Source organism: Dendroctonus ponderosae, unplaced genomic scaffold (assembly GCF_020466585.1).
Source record: "Dendroctonus ponderosae isolate FM_Combo_2020 unplaced genomic scaffold, Dpon_F_20191213v2 Dpon_F_20191213_9, whole genome shotgun sequence".
Lineage (NCBI taxonomy): Eukaryota > Metazoa > Arthropoda > Insecta > Coleoptera > Curculionidae > Dendroctonus > Dendroctonus ponderosae.
Genome location: NW_026019116.1, coordinates 1,132,642 through 1,150,275, shown reverse-complemented (window position 1 = coordinate 1,150,275; position 17,634 = coordinate 1,132,642). Strand labels below are relative to the sequence as shown.

General features: G+C 37.9%; 1 protein-coding gene across 2 annotated transcripts in view; it reads right to left on the bottom strand.

Annotated features, from left to right (window-relative positions):
* Positions 1-6,623: 6,623 nt before the first annotated feature.
* The window catches only part of LOC109537676 (zinc finger and SCAN domain-containing protein 12), a 46,501-nt gene continuing 35,490 nt past the window's right edge, over positions 6,624-17,634 (bottom strand). For both annotated transcript variants that reach the window (XM_048669597.1, XM_048669598.1), the window contains 3 exons: positions 15,949-16,109; positions 15,822-15,892; positions 6,624-6,801 (listed from right to left, as the gene is read on the bottom strand). In XM_048669597.1, the coding sequence (XP_048525554.1) occupies positions 6,740-6,801; positions 15,822-15,892; positions 15,949-16,109 (294 nt within the window). In that variant the 3' untranslated portion in view covers positions 6,624-6,739. The remainder of the gene's footprint in view (positions 6,802-15,821; positions 15,893-15,948; positions 16,110-17,634) is intronic.

The following is a 17,634-nucleotide window of genomic DNA, read 5'->3' as shown; positions in this document are numbered from 1 at the left end:
CTTGAATAGGAGACTAGTTGGTACGTTTATTTTTACACTGTTGTATAGAGGACATGTGTGTTCATTATTCATACGCGTATAACTTTTCTACACCTTTTTCTCAATTGTTGGCCACTTCAGATTCGAATGTTGAAAGTTTCAATTTTCTCTTCTCGCATTCGACAGGTTTTCTTTTAAAAAATCCTCCCTCAAAGAAAAACCTTATTATAACATTGATGGTTACTTTATTGAATAGCCAAGACTAACCTGGATTATGTCTAAAAGTATCAGTTTTGTGTCCGATTTTTGTCTCTTACTGATGATTTTAAAAAAATGTTGAAATCTCAATTCGTCTTAAAACATATTTTTATTCAAATAATTCTCCCTTAACCTACTAGAAAGTTACTTTTTTGGCTGTTCTGTAGAGCAAAAGCGGCTCTATAATTTCCTGTCCGTCTCTCTTTTCTACAAACTTTCCTCCATTGTTGACGATTTTTTAAATTTGACTGTTGCAAGTGTGAATTTTCCACCTATTAAATTCCACAGCTTTTCTTTCAAACATTTGTTGCTCAACGAAAAACCGGCTTATAAATTAATTAATTTGTCTCGTATAGGATTCGAAAGCCTCTGCTTAACAAAAGGCTACTCCAAGAGCAGACTAGCTAGAAACACGAGTTCAATGCGTTCTAAAACTCATGTGCCTCTATAACTCATACAAATGCCAGTTTCCTGGTTCATTTTTCAGTTAATTCGGATCTTAGAACCTTTCGTTAAAAGCAACTTTTTACACCAAGAAAGCCTATCAATAAGAAACGATTAACCAGGTTGTTTCGTCGCCCTGATGGTGCCTTTGGGGCTGCTAAGAGAGTGCATTGCATGTCGATAGTTTGAGGCGAAAGGGTGGCAAATTAAAAACAGTCCCAGTGCGCCCCCAAGGTAAAAATAACCCCCGTGCGGGCGACCTTAATGCAAAGCTAATTCCGACGCTGTCACGTGAAACTTTACACGACTGCGAAATTTAATCAAGACTGCACTTTGGAAACAAATAATTAATTAAGGGCGGCTATTTATTTGCGCTGAAATTTGCTCCAAAATAAGCCGTCAAACTGAATGTCCACCAGTGATTTGATAGGTAAATTGCCTACTTGATAAAGACCGATCCACTTGTCGGACTTACACTGAATTTTGCCATCTTCTGATGCCGTATGGACATTTTCATCCAATTATGGCAAGCAAGGACGCACGACTCTCTTGTTACTCGCCGATAACATCTTTCAATTACCGCTTATATAATGGCAAGTTTTCGAATTATTTTCTCATTAGACCCGATTATGTCGCCCCCTTTTGGATTCAGGTCAGCATTATCAACAAAATATAGCCGTTCAAGGCAACTGAGCCCAAATCAGGCCATCGGACAGGGCAGAATGCGCTAAACAAAAAAGCGCTGCTGCTGCTGCTGCTGTAGGCAAAACGATTAAATGCGAATTAAATCCCCCGTGAAAATAAACAAAAAACGCGCTATTGGTGCATTGATCTGCACTTTAATGGAATTTCTAAAAAGCGAATTAGTCGAACAAATGGGTGCTTTTATCGTGACTGGGTTTATTGATTATTATTATTATTATTCTAAGGGTTTGTTCTAGTTGGAGGGTACGGAAAAAGTATGGCAATTTTTTTTTGGAAATTTCTAGATTTTAACAGTGGACAATCGAATTTCAACTATGCTATTGAGTGTTATTTTGAAGCGGTCCCATGTTTGATTGGTAGCCTATTGGAATACTTAAACACTCGAAAGGAAAAAAATACGATCTTTACTTCAAATTGTAAAAAATGTTTATATTAAAAAAGTGCTCTTCTACAATTTTTTGAGGCACATTCAAAGCRAAGACCAATTTCTCAATTATTATGGGCGATTTTACTGCCAAAATCGGCATWCCTCAATAACTACAACATTTCAAATCCGAGAATTTATGGTTTCGGTAACGTTAACGAAATCGGGGAAACTTTAATTAGTTACCCCTAAAGGAAAAMTCGCTTTCTGATAAACTCGTTTAAAAAAAAAACCAATAGCGACCACAGAATTGTCAAGGCGACAATTTTACTAAAGATGAAACAAGAAAAAGTGGCCCACTCTAACAGCGCTATAAGAACACAAGGATGACTACAAGAAGGACTTAAGCAAAAAACGTTTAGCATTAGCGAAACTGTAGAAATCCCAGAATATCAACTCAGACACAAAACTTGATGCACGAAAGAAGAACCATGGAGAAGGGCACGCCAGAATACTTGGAACTAAAAAAGAATATTAGAAAGAAAATACGAGAAGACACGAGAAACCACAACACGGAACTGGTACGAAACTCAATGGAGAACAACAAAAATGTGAAAGTTTTAAAAGCAAATAACTCAATCGGAATAACAAGGATTSACCAACGRTGAAATCTACAACGCCTAATAAAATGTGAAAAGCAGGAAATTGTCGAGATAATTGAACGTTTCAATGAATCTCTGTACTCTTCGTTATACCTTAGGCTCGGCACATTTCATATCCAGAAATAAAAGCATAATTTTTTACTCAGGCAGTGAGGACACATCCAGAAACAGCGTGACTAGAGAAGTCCATAACAGAGTACAGAACAGTCAGCGATAGGATCATGTTGGTCAGATTTACCTCCCGGCATGTGAATCTGTATATTGTACGTAAGTGTATGTATTGTACAAAGTAGTTTATATAAGTATGGAAAAAAAATTCTTGAAAAAATTGTTAATAACATAAGGAGACTCTGGGATTACATAAATAGTAAGCTGGGAAGAAATGCTAATAAGAATAGTAATGTTAAACAAATTACAGCTGCTGATGGTAGTTTAACAGACAATTCAAAAGACATTGCTAATATTATGAACAGCTTTTTCTGTAATATTGGTAAAAATCTTAGTAACAAGATTGATACCCCCAATAATAAACAACTGAAACTTCCACCAATGAATAATAAATCAATATTTTTAAAATCTATTGATAACCTTGAAATCTTAGACATCATTATAATATGAAGCTCAAAAATGGTGGTATTGACAGAATCAACACCAAAACTGTAAAAACAATATCTTGGTACATCACTGATCCTTTGAAATATATTTTTAACCTTTGTTTGGAGAACTCGATTTGGCCCAATGCATTACAAAAAGCTGAATTGATTCCTATTTTCAAATCTGGTAAAAATACTGATGTGTCTAACTATATCGTCTCAAACATAGCCAAAATAGTTGAGAAAATTATATATAAAAGGTTATATAAAGTCCTGATCAATGACGTTATTCTAGCCAGAAATCAATATGGTTTCGTAAAAGATAAAGGTACGAAAGATGCCCTAAGTTATTTAACTAGAAAATTGTATGATAATCTCGATAAAAGCAAACCTGTTGCTGTTGCTTTCATTGATCTTGCGAAGGCTTTTGATACAGTAGATCACAGTATCCTGCTGATGAAATTGTATCAGTATGGCATAAGGGGTCATGCACATAAGCTTATGGCTGATTATTTGAGAGATAGAAAGCAACAGGTTTCAACTTGGTTGACCTTAAATAGGTTGTCGCTAAACATAAGTGGAACAGTTTATATAGCCTTTGGAGACTATTACGATAGTGTTCCAAAGGATATGAATATTCAAATAAACAATAGTAGAATAAGTAGGGTTGAGTCTTGTAAGTATTTGGGTATAAATTTTTATTACAACTTAAGGTGGAGTGTACATATAGATTATATATTTTTTAAATACTAAATATTTGGTATATACAGTGTGTCCAGTATAAAATGATGTACATGGGGATATTGGCAACCGTTAGAGTTACAGGGTGGACCAAATGGGGAAAAAGTTGGGCAATCTAGTGCCTATAAATAATCTGTCATCAACTTCTTTGAACTCGGAATAGCAACGGATATATAGGGAAAATTAGAAAACAGACAACTACAAGTACGAATTGACAACACACTCTCCTTTTTTTTTCCCCTGAACAAGGGCTTCCTCAAGGATCCCCGCTCTCACCCTTTCTCTAGAATACATACTGCCATGACATACAATTACAACTTACCAGACAAAAATCAAATCGACAGAACGCCATATATATTACAATACGCTGACGACACGGCACTTATTGTACACGACAAAACTACTGAAAAAGCGACTGAAAGACTTCAAACACTAACAAACAACACAATGACATGGTTTTATCAATGGAGACTAACGCCAAACGCGACAAAAAATCAACTTCTGCTCACGAACCACAGGCTCAACGCTGACTCGCCCACAATAACTGCTGACGGAAAAATAACACAACCGAAAAACGACGTAAGGTACCTTGGGATTACAATCGACCACAAACTGAAATTCACTAAACACACACGAAACAGCAGAACAGAAATGATAAAAAGAACAAAACACTTTCGATCACTAACAAAAATATACAAAGCGATCTGCAGACCCCTCTTGGACTACGGACATACACTCATGGCCAACGGAATAGAAAGGACAAAACGATACGTACAAACAACAGAACAAATTGCACTAAGACTAATAACACGAATAAGACACCCCCAAAACCCACTGCACAACCCTTCCAACCAACTACTATGCGAACGCACAAACATGACAAGAATTTCGGAAAGACTAATACACTTACAGACAAAATGGACAACCAACCCCCACAACTGGACCATACTGGATCCCTTTTGCCACACAAGACCGACAAAACACTCCTGTTTTCGTTCCCCAACAGATACTTTACTAGAACGCCCACAAACGCAACTGAACTAAGGACTAAGATCTGTTTGTTTTGTAAGCCAAGAATTTGTATTTTTTTATAGCTGATTAATTTATACGAGTGTTAGGAATAGGAATTAATTTTAGAATAAGCTAAGGGGTTTGCCCACTTGAGATTTTTTTTAAATTTATTGAATTACTAATATAGCTATTAAAAGATAGGGGTTTATGGCAGCACCCATATCTCTTAGGGGTATAAAAAATAGATAACAACCTATTCTCAGACCTACTGAATATACATACAAAATTTCATCAAAATTGGTCAAGCCGTTTCGGAGGAGTATGGTAACTAAAACTGTGACACGAGAATTTTATAGATATAGAAGATATATATAGGGAATTTTTAGGCCCCTTAATTGCAACAAGTGTTACATTATCCGTTAATTCTGAGCATGTGTATTAGTAAAGAAATAACCGTTTACGTTATGAGAGGATAACGTGTTCCTTTATTTACGTTCGAGTAGCGGTAACGATAATAAGCATCACGTTAAAAAGCAGAACGACGGTGTTGACATATTTGACTAATTTCTAATATTATTAATAAAACAAATAAATAATAAAATCGGCTACAATAGTGTACCGTGAATGGCCGAGTATCAACCAATTTCTTCAGCATCCAACTTTTATTCACCTCGGAATAACTTTAAAGGCGGAACAGGAACAAACTAACTTCAAAATTACCGTCAACTTCACAAACAATGACAATAACAGACGGAAAACTCGCTCTTCCGACTCGCGGGGCTTAACCTCTTCTGCACCCGGTCGCTGCTGTCACTTCACTCCCCATGTCTGGTTCTCGTCGTCGCTTATATAGTTTCCTCCAGGTAACCCAGACGGTTCTCGAAATCTCCAGCCCAGGTGCGAAATTTCCCGCTTGTCAGTGTCATATTTGACAGTAATAGGGGCGCAAAGGGGGCTCCCATTTACTGAAATACCATGAATTTTGATCCCTCCATTTCAAACGTGAGTACCCCAGGCCATTTCCGTTACAATATACATTAGTCTAACTGCCTTCAATTCTAAAGAAATCTTTGTAAATTTAAATAAACTTTTTCATTGATTAGTTTACGTTTATTGCGTAATTACGGATTTTATGTGAAAATTGTTTGGGCAAATTTGAATGCCAAAGGGCAACACTACTAACATCGCAAGCACAGGTTCTAACTTCTAACCCATAACCTAACTATTTGATTTTGAATTTTTATTTAATATGTTCGGAATATGTTCCTTCTGAAATCTAAAATTGATAAGGCAATCTCGGGTCTCAATATTTTCTAAATTAAAAATAGCTCTTGGGTTTGCAACAACAGCTGGGTCATTAATGTCGTGTAAAATTAACCCTCTTATTGAGTTGTGATCCACATCTGCCATCCCTGGTCATTTCGGTGCAGAATGGCAGCTTCAATGTTTTCTTCCATATTAGCCACTTTTTGTGTAATAACACTACAAACTTAAACTAGCTTTGAAACTTTTCCAAACAAAACGAGATAAGAAAACAATAAAGTGAGGTTTATTTTATTAAGAGTGCAAAAAACGCGGTATCAAAAACTAATAACCACACTTATTATTATAACGTTATGTGCTTGAACACCTTATTTTCTGAACACTGCGCATGATCACAATAGCGATTAGTGTTTAAGGCCAACGTAATTTTAAAGGGCCTAAAAACTCTCTAATGTGAACACCGCAGAACACCGCAGATCACCTCTGAACACCATCATTTACTTATCTAATAAGAATGTTTTGTCGTGACACACCTACCTATAGCATTTTACAGTAGTGAATCCTCGAAAAGGGAAACTCAATTTGTGGAAAAATAAAACACAATTTCTGTGAAAATTAAGTAAAAACTGGTGTTTTTTTCTTTAATTTGAACGAGATCCTAATTAAACACACGAATACATCAATTCTCAATTTTCATTAATAATGAAGCAGAGATCCGTTTAACCGTTGATAACTGATTCAGTTAAGTTAACTTTTAATGTGCTTTGGGCCGCTGCAGAATCTGAAATGTAAGATATGTAAAATTTATCAAATTTACGCTGATACGCTGTTGCAGACTGCCGTCCACACTTGATATGCGACGGTCCTACGTTAATATATTCTGTTGCATGTCTGCACGGGACTTTATTGAACAATGCATATACACCATGATACAATGAATCCAAAGTAGGAGTGCCTCGATTTGCGTGACGTCATGTGGTACTCATTGCAATGTTGCCATACGTACGCACAATGTGGATTGGAAATTCGTCATGCTATTTTCCCGTGTGATGAATGTGATTAAATAGTCAAATAGTCTTTGTCATATTCCATCATTTTTTTTATATAAATCTTCGTTATCATTGCAAAATACTTTGCAGGGGGTTTGAAACAAAAAATAATTTATTATTAGGCCGGCAACTGTTGCAATTTATTTAATAGGGGATACAGTTGCCCGCCAACTGTCGCTTCAGATGCTCGTTTAACATAGAGCGTTATGGAACTATTCACGCAGGAATATTTCTCAGATACAGTTGCGGCAACTTAGGACTTCCGGGGCCCGATTTTCTATGGGCCTTTATCAATAACAACAGGAAAGATCTTAGGCTAAAAATTGGACTGACAGAAAACGGTAACGGCAAGTATATAAATCGCTTTTTGTAGCGCAAACGGCAACGTCAAGTTTATAAAACTATTAATTAAAAAAATACTTAAAAATAATAAACTTGACGTTTGCGTTCGCCGTTACCGTTTGCGTCCAAATTAAAGTATCGAAATACCTAACATCCATTTATAAACACGGCTGGCCGTTATCGTTTGCGTTCCGTGCCGCTCGATATGAACCGATTTTATTTCTTGTCGGTGAACGTTCGTAGAACGCCGTTGTACTGACGTAACAACCAATCCGAATTCAGTATTTGGTCGGAGCAAATCAGGTGATTTAAAAGATCTTAGGTTAAAAATTCGACTGACAGCAAACGGTAACGGTAAGTATATAAATGTCCTTTTGTAGCGCAAACGGCAATCTCAAGTTTATAAATGGGCCTTAAGAGCAGTAAGACTAAAGGAAGCATAGTTATCAGATATCCAATAAAGTACAGTCTTAGCTTAAAATGTACTCTTGCTGACAGTACATTACCGTACAAGAGACGATAGTCGAAATGAAGCACAATGTTAGTTTTCTATTATTTACCACGGAATATGTGGTTTGTTGTAACATTTATGAAATAGATGCCTATGAAACAATGGTTACGTCGAATCTACAACATGTTGAAAACATAAATGAAGAACACATTAACGTTGAATGAATAAACAAATTATCCATACGATACCAGAAACCAGAAAAGAAACCTGTAGTAAAATTAGGAAAAGGCAAGAAAAATTGAGTACAAACACATTAAATATGATGAAGTATAGAAGGGAAGTGTTGGACAAATATACAACAAACTATACCTCTCTAAGACAGCTAAATAAAGACATCTCTAAAGCTATCAGAAACGACATTAGAACATATAACATAGAAAAACACGATTGAAGAAAATAAAAGCATGAAGATACTCCGACGAAGACTAAATTTGGTCAAAAGAAACATCTGGAAGTTAGCGGATAAACATAGGAACATTGTCACGAGCAGGGAGGAATTGCTTATAGTAGTGACGGATTTCTATTCAGAGCTATATTCAAACCAAGCTGAACCACTAAATCAACAACAACTGCCAAAAGTCCAGAACGTGGGATCGGAAGATATCCCACAGATTATTATTGATGAGATTAAGTCAGCTGTAAAAAATATGAAGAATAACAAATCGGCTGGCGATGATGACGTAACAATTGAGTATATCAAGGAAGGAGGATCAACTTTGCTATATGTAATCCAAAAATTATTCAATGCCTGCCTAGTAAAGGGTACAACACCTTCTCAATGGACAAATGCCGTCATCATAATTATGCACAAGAAACGCGGTCACAGATCTGAGGAATTATCGACCAATAAGCCTACTGTCCCACGTATACAAGCTATTCATGGCAGTTATTACAAAGAGGCTCACCAACAAACTTCACAGCTACCAACCCTGTGAACAGGCTGGCTTTCGTTCTGGCTATAGTACTAACGATCACCTACAAGTGATAAAATCTCTAATAGAAAAGTGTGTCGAATACAACAAACCACTAGTGTTGATCCTTGCAGACTATGAAAAAGCGTTCGATACTGTCGACCAACATGAGATGCTCCTAGCCCTAGCAGATTGCCGTATGGACCACCGCTATATAGCACTCACAAAGAACATCTGCCACAGCCACTGCCACAGCCACTGCCACAGCTCATGTTAAACTTCATGCCGATACTGACAAATTTAATATAAATCGTGGAATTCGACAGCGATACTATCTCCCCTAGACTGTTTAATACATTACTTCAATACATGTGTAAAAGAATAAATTGGGATGATATGGGTATTAATGTCAACGGTGAAAACTTCAACCACCTCAGGTTCGCCAATGATATAGTTTTAATCTTAACCAATGTGTCCTGCCAGTGATGACGTATGGAGCCGAAACCCTAACACTAACTAAGAAATCGATTAATAAAATAAGAACAACATAAGTAACAATGGAAATATCGATGTTGGGGGTGTCACTTAGAGAAATGATACATAACACAGGTATACGGCGCAGGACAGGAGCTACGGATGCAGTAAAGAAAATATCTTCTTTAAAATGGAACTGGGCAGGTCACGTTGCGAGAACTAGAGACGATCGATGGACTAGAAACATTATCGAATGGAGACCACGATGTGAGGCCCATCGAAGTAGAGGACGACCATCGACGAGATGGACGGACGACTTAAGGAGAATCCGAACGAACTGGATGCAGGTCGGGCAGAATAGACATGAGTGGCACAGTTTGCGGGAGGCCCATGTTCAACAGTGGACGCTATAGTGAGCTGAAATGATGATGATGATGTGGTTTGTAGTCGCTAATAAAATTAAAATTTTAATACAAGTAAATCGAAACTACAGGATGTACGTAATTGACACGTTTTCGCTGTGATCTACTACATATTGTTTAGTTAGCGATTTTAGCTTTGCAAAATTTTGGGTAAGAACTGTACCAATCATCAACGTCATCATCATCCAGTCCTTATCCTGTCCACTGCTGAACGTGGGCCTCCCGTAACATTGCCCAATTTCTTTGGTCCTTTTCCGCCTGCATCCAATTTATCTCCACTCGTTTCAAGTCGTCCGTCCAAATAGCTGGTGCCCTCCCTCGATTCTGGTACGCTTCCTCTCTTGGTCTCGATTCAACATCCCCCTTGTCCGCCGCCCATCTGACATTCTTGCCACGTGGCCGGCCCAGTTCCACTTTAAGTGGTTTATCCTCGCCACGGCGTGGGTCACGTCAGAACGTTGCCTTATTATGTTGTTGGCAATCCGATCCTTCAATGACACTCCTAACATCACTCTCTCCATCTTCCTTTGTGCTATTTTTATTTTATTTCGAGATTGTTTTGTGACAACACACTGGTCAAAAACCTTCCGTTTCAGGCATATGGGTATATTGGATGTAAAGACGTGTTTCAGTCTTCCATAAGCAGCCCAAGTCAAACCAATTCTCCTGTTAAGTTCGTGTGTTTGGATTGGCTCTATTTCCTTTTATTTCATGACCCAGGTATTGATAAGAGGAGACCTGTTCTATTGGGGTATCGTTCAGCATAATGCAATTGCTCATTACAAGGTTGGTCATGTATTTAGTTTTAGACAAGTTCATTTCCAATACAATGTTAAGTTTCTCCAGCACTTTACACGCATCGTTTATTTTGTCGGTAATTAAGACTATGTCATCCGCAAATCGCATATGACTCAACTACTCTCCCTCAACATTGATACCCGACGAGTCTCAGTTGGTCCGTCTGCACACGGACTCCAGAAGGGTCATGAAAAGCTTTGGCGAGATCGTGTCTCCTTGTCTCACTCCTCTTCCTATTTGGAATCTGTTTATGTCGAAATGTGCTCTGACGTTAACTCTGGCTGTTTCATATATATGTTTTATCAGTGAGTGTAATTATATATATGTGCTCGATTCTGCATTCCATCAAGGCTCTCAGCATTTTGTCCTGATGGATGAATCAAATTCTTTCTTGTAGTCCACCAATATTGGGATCAGGGGTACACTCTATGGTTTTCTCGATCAATACTTTCATTACCAGAAGATGAACATTTGTTCCAAAGCCCTTTCGAAATCCCGCCCGCTCTCTTGGTTGGTAAAAGCCAAAGTTTAGGTCCTAAGCTATTGGTAATTACTTTGGTAAAGAGTTTATAGACATGAGATAGAAGACTGATCGGGCGGTAGTTGGTCCAGTCAGTCATGTCATCTTTTTTGTGTAGAACGATGATAACAGCATAGTGCCATAGCTCCGGGGTTATTCCTCTAAGCATGCATTCTGTGAATAGTCTCCTGAGAGCCTGTAGGACACATCTTCCGCCTGCCTTAATAGCCTCTATCACTAGTCCGTCGTCTCCTGGTGCTCTGTTGCCCTTCAATTGTCGTAGACCATTATCAATCTCAGATGTTGTTATATCAGGAACGTCTTCGGAGCCTTCGTTTTGCACATAGGGAATGGTTATGACGCGGTGTCCAGAGCGTCTATAGAGCTACCCACAGAACTCCTCCAGAATCAGTTGCATTTCCTCTTTATTAGTAGTGACTCTGCCCTTTGTATTCCTCAACATCATTATATTGTTTGAGCCTGGTCTCAGATTTTTCCTTAGTAGCTTCAGACTTTTTTGTTTTAATCACTGCCTGAATTTTTCTGGTGCCGTGCTGTCGTAGATCTTTTCTGATTGCTGAGGAAATAATTTTGTTGAGTTCTCTTAATTTGTTCGGATTTATGTTCTGTTCTGTTTTTATTTGTCGGCGTCTTTTGATTAGATTTTTAGTTTCTATTAGGGATGGTCGGTATTTAACGTAACCGCTAAAATAACAGTGTTCCAAACGAGTAACCTGAAACCGTAGTTACAGCTAGCCGATTTAACCAGTTTTTTTTTGAAACCGTCTCATAAAACGAAACAACGGAGCCCACTTCGAACACGGTCGAGCGATCTATCTAGCTGCAGCCGTTTGCCATTTTAAACCGTTGTTTTTGGAACCGTCTCATAAAACAGAAACAGTTGTGCGCACTTCGCATCAGCTGCAGCCGTTTGACGATTTAAAGATTGTTTTTGGAACCGTCTCATAAACCTGAAAGTGGTTCGCGTGAGCCCAGAACCGATGCGGCATCGTCGAGCGCTCTATCCAGTTTCAGTAACCATTTGTCAACGGAAAATATGTTGTAGGTAGTTGCGTGTTGCCTTGATGATTGTGTATCACTTTTCGTTGATAAGAATTACTGTTCAGTTCTCTAGGAACCAGCGAAAATTTGTTTAGTTGCTGCGATGATATAATTCAGCATTTTTAGTCTACAAGTATTTAGTTTTCTGACATTCTGTAATAACTCTTTAAAAAAGGGATTTCTCTCGAGAAACTTAGCTCGGGAGTTGTATGCCCATTACCAGCAAACTAAACAGAATGGGTACTTGCATATGAGCTATTTTCTTTTTTAGAATTTTTTATTTTAGAATATTTTATTTTAAGTAATTAATTAATTATGTTTTTAATAAAGGAAATCATTATATATCAACACGATTTCTACTATCATCATCATTATGCATTGTTAATGAAAAATTTAAAAAGTAACATGTTTCTTTTGGAACCGCATTTTGAAACCTATTACCAAGGTGAAACTGGAACGTTGTAACCCGTTACAGAAAAACAACCGTTTATCACACCTCTAGTTCCTATGCTGAGCTTTTCTGGGCCTGTCCTTCTCTTGTTGCAGTGTTGTTCTTGGGCATTCTTTAGTGCATGGATTAAATTTCCGTTCATTTTATTTATATAGTGTTCGCCGGTGATGTCTCCATCCAGCAGGTCTTTCCTAATCTGTTCCTGGTATGCGTCCCTATCTCTTATCTCGGTCCATTTTCTGTTGTAAGTTTTGCACAATATTTTGCGCTGCTCATTCTTTTTGTTTACGCACAACTTGGCTCTTACTAGCCTGCGGTCACTTCCCACTTAAAAGCTGTTGAGGACGGAAACGTCCCTGATGTCTCTTCTGTCCGTAATTATGCAGTCAATCTCGTTTCTGGTTGCACCGTCGGGGCTCATCCATGTCCATTTTCTTTGGGGAAACTTCTTGAAAAAAGGAGTTCAATGCGTACATGTTATGCTGTAAGAAAAATTCCAAGCGCATTGTGCCTCTTTCATTTCTCTCGCCGAAGCCATGACCTCCTCCTTTCGAGACCTCCGTATCGTTGTCCCAGTTTCGCATTGAAACCTCCCCTCAGAATTTCTGAACCGACACTTAAAACAAGTAAACAATCCACAGTAAACTCCCCAACTACCAAACGCAAAATAGTTGTTTGGTTACATAATTACCAAACACGTTCATAGTTTTACACGATTTCACGAATAACAATCTGGCCACTCAACAATAATACAGTCAACTAAATTGCTGAAAATCAGAGATTTTGTAAACACTTCTTCAAGGTATTTTTATTCGCAATCGCAAGCTTAAATACCGTTTACTGTAGATTAAAAACAACTGAGTTTTAAAAATCAATGGAAATCTGCGTAGGTTACATGCATTTTAAATGGAATCAGCTGTGCACTTTACCAAAGTGAGTACCATGTGACGTCATGCGCACGAAAATCGAATTCTGGACGGTTGAGTCTTCTACCTTGTCTTCATTATATCATGAATATGCACTATCTTTCCAAAATATCGGAACAACCAACGGATAGAGCCAATCTGTCAGAATTGGTTGCAAAGGAAACCCTCATACTTGAAAATTTCCATTTAAGGCGGTTTTCTCATATTAGATCGCGATATTAGAAAAAACCTAACCTACATATCTATAATTCTGAATAGATCGACAGATTCGGTTATGAAATATTAGCAAAAAAGAATACATAGAGACTCAATATGCAGGGTTTTCCTCAACGGTGACAAAATTCGCTGAAATATTGTTCAGGCAAATTTGTCTAGTTCGAAAGTTAACAATTGGCGATTTTTTAGATCCATGAAAGAAAATTTCCAATTACTTAGCTTGTAGTTCCTGGAGGGCGCCAGCTGCAATAGTCCGAAGCCATTTAAAACCACAGCACTTTTTCGGATTTTCAAATATCAAATATCAAATATAAGAAATTATTTAACGCCTACATTGATTTTATTGAAAATGCCCCGAGATTTCAATGATTTTCGAATGAAGAAATGCGTGACATGGTCTGTGTTATGCGCAAGCAAATCAAGCACATCGTCGATATTTACTTATAACCTAACAGACGGCAAAACTTTTTTCAGCGTCGAAGTCGGGACAAAAACGAAAATAAATTTCTTCCGTTTCTGCCCGAAGATCATTAAAATTTTCTCAAAACCGATCGCAAAACTGGAAGGTTTTAATCAAAAGTGGAAAAACCGGTACTTTTTTATGCTTTTCTTCTTTTCTTACAATTCATGGGGTCTTTTCAGCAAAAAATTACAAAATTAATTTTGTTAGAAAATTCGCCTCATCCATCGCTATTCAGAAAACTCGTTTCGGCTTCGAATTTGGCACAAAATCCAAATAACTGTATTTAGTGGATACTAAGTGGATTTTATGGAAACACGACCAGGGAGCAAGTCTACAAAAATTATTTGGAAAATTCGCCACCCTCATAGTTCTAAATATTTTTTTAAGTTTCTTTAAAATTTCAGGTATTTCTGGTTTCAACAGGGTTTCTCTTAAGGAATTCCTTCTATGCAGAAAATGCATTATTTTCCAAAGTTTTACTTAAGACATTTTTTCTTACAATCTTCAGGTATTTTCTGTAAAAAATTTAATTTTATTGAAACACTCGCCTCCTTAACTGCTTTCTAAACTTTTTCGAAAACCTTTTGCAGCTTCGAATTTTGTACAAAACCCTAATCATTTTTTTCTGGTTTCTTTTTCCGAAAATATTTTCCCGGACAGAGCAAGCAAAACTATAATTAATTATTTAGAAAACTCGTTACCTTCGATGTGAATGATTTGGTTTCCTTTAAATTCCAGTTTCTTCACTTTTAGGGCAATATTTTCTAAGCAAAAGTCAAAACAGAAAAACGCGTTTTTTGCTAACGTTTTACTGCAAAATACTGCCAAACTGAGAGTCTCTTATGCAAAAAATTAAGAGATCGATATTACAAGAAAACTCGTTTAGAGTTTCGTCGAGACGTCGTCCTTAGAGTTTGGTCTTCTTTATCTTCTTTTGGTATCTTTTCCTAATACGGGTATTAGGAAAAGAACGGGTTTCACCTTTGAATTCGGGACAAAATCGAAACAAAGCTCTATTGGTTTTTTCGAAAAAAAAAAAACTTTTTGGTACACATTTTTTGTTTGATATATACACATACATATAACATAAAATATATAAAAATATCGTAGAACCAAATCTGGCAAATAAAAAAGCGATATTTTAAAACTCAAAACATATCTGATGTTTTAAATGACTTCGGACTATTGCAGCTAGCGTCCTCTAGGATCTACAAGCAAGGTAATAGGAAATTTGGATTTGTCGATCTAAAAAATTTCCAAACACAAATTTTTGGAAGTAGCAAAACTGGTTAAAAATCTATGGAGAAAGAACACCTTGTATCTCGGAATCTATTACCTTTCGGCTAAGACACATTGGCCTGAAACGCAATATTTTGGCCTAAGCAATATGTAAGTGAATTTTGTGATTTGATGATTAGTTGAGGACCATCCTATATAGTAACCCAATAAGCTGTAACGGGCCTAATGATGATCCCATAAGTGCAGCAGAGCTTATGCAACAAACCCGAAAAATTATTTTCTCTTATAGGATCCAGTCCTGGGGGAAAATCTTTAAAAAGTTAATCCGACTCATGTTAATGAAAAACACTGTTGCCTGTATTCGTTTTTTTGCAAATACTTCAGAATTTACAGCCAGTGTTATAGATGGTTACTCACCACTATGATGATTACGCTTGTGGTTTGCCATAGGAGTGAATTGAGTAAAAGTACGACCGCATATATCACAACTGAAAGACAGAAATTAAACACATATTATGGTAGTTTTTCAACAGAATTTACTTACGAATAAGGCCGTTCGCCAGTGTGCATACGTCTATGACATTTGAGGGCATCGCGCCGGGCAAATGCTTTGCCGCACATCTCACATACAAATGATTTTTCACCCGTATGCATTGTCAAGTGGATCCGCAAATCAACTCTCGCCATGAATCCTTTGCCACACACCTGGAAAATGTCTGCATTAGATACAAATAAATGCCTGCATATTCTGTGTTGTTTGCTTAGGTTGGAACAGACCGGAATCACTAAAATACGAGGGTCGTTTGATAAACCAGTGACGTTTTGAATTGCCCGCGCAGTAACTTTAAGTTCAACACTACTCCCATCAATTGTCGTCTGTTAGTAGACAGCTGTGAAATTTTGAGCACGTTACGCCATTGAAAGGATATGACTGTCAATTTCGACAAAAATGGGAAAAAGGGAATTTCCATTGCTGATCAAGCATTATTTTTTACGTAAAAACCATCAAAGAAACGAAGGAAAAGCTGATACTATGGGTACTCTACACCATAAATTTCAATGGTTAAGTACCAGCACAAATGACGCAGAACGTTCAGGTCGTCCAAAAGAGGTTGTTACGCCAGAAATGCTTGATTAAATCCATGAAACGATACTGGACGATCGGAGAATAAAAGTGCGTGAGGTATAAAAGGTTGAGTGAGTGGGGAGCGAGTAGATACTCATCTATATTCCCAATAGATGATAGATCTATTTCAGGGACGCGCCCCTGCCCACGCAAGCCTTGGCATATCTTCCAAGACCATGCGGGGGAAACCATGGTCCTCTCCCACATTTTTCCTTCCCAAAATCCTCGATCTCGCCAACCTGCAGTAGGATAGCGTGGCGTAGTACATCCTAAAACCCCTTAGATACGGCGAATTTGAAACAGAAGTGACATGTACCCCAGGTGGGTAGTAACAATAGCTTCAAATCCCACATCTTCAAAAAGAGAGATCAGCCTTATGGAATCTGGGGGAGGCAAAAATTCGCACTCTAAAAAGAACAACATTATTATAGCAATATACAACTGTCGGACACTCTTCCTGTCAACTCTTCGATCTAAAAAACGAACTCGGAAAAATTAAATGGGACATCACTGGACTCAGTAAAACCAGAAGGCATGGAGAAAACCTGTTAACACTTCAATCGGGAAAAACCTTTTAATTGTATGGACACGAAAGCGAAAGTCAAGGAGGAGTAGGTTTCCTAATACACACAAGAATGATCAAATACATTCAAATTCAAATTCCTTTATTCATGTTAAAAAGATATAACTTTTACATCCCGTGTGGGGTTGCTAGTCCCCCATCGAGGCGCCTCCCCAGGTGGCGGATAGAGGAATGCCTCCCAAATATGGGTGGTACCGGGGAGGACCAAAACTTGCACTGAACCGCGACAGCTGGCGGTATCAGTACTGACCACAAGCAGGGATTGATGATCTGTATCTGGTTGTGGATCCGACACTAAACGGCAGAGTGATAACCACAAAAAGGGGCTTAGACAGCGATGGAGAAAGCAACGATAAACTACTCAATTACTCTTCCCTAGTACAGTTTCCATGGCAGTACAACATAAAGATTAAACCACTACTGATCATGGGACTCGGATACCAAGATCCGGCAGGGGAGGATCACAATTAGACTGTCGGGCCTCCCAGGTCGTGAACATGCGAAAACCCGACAACATGAGA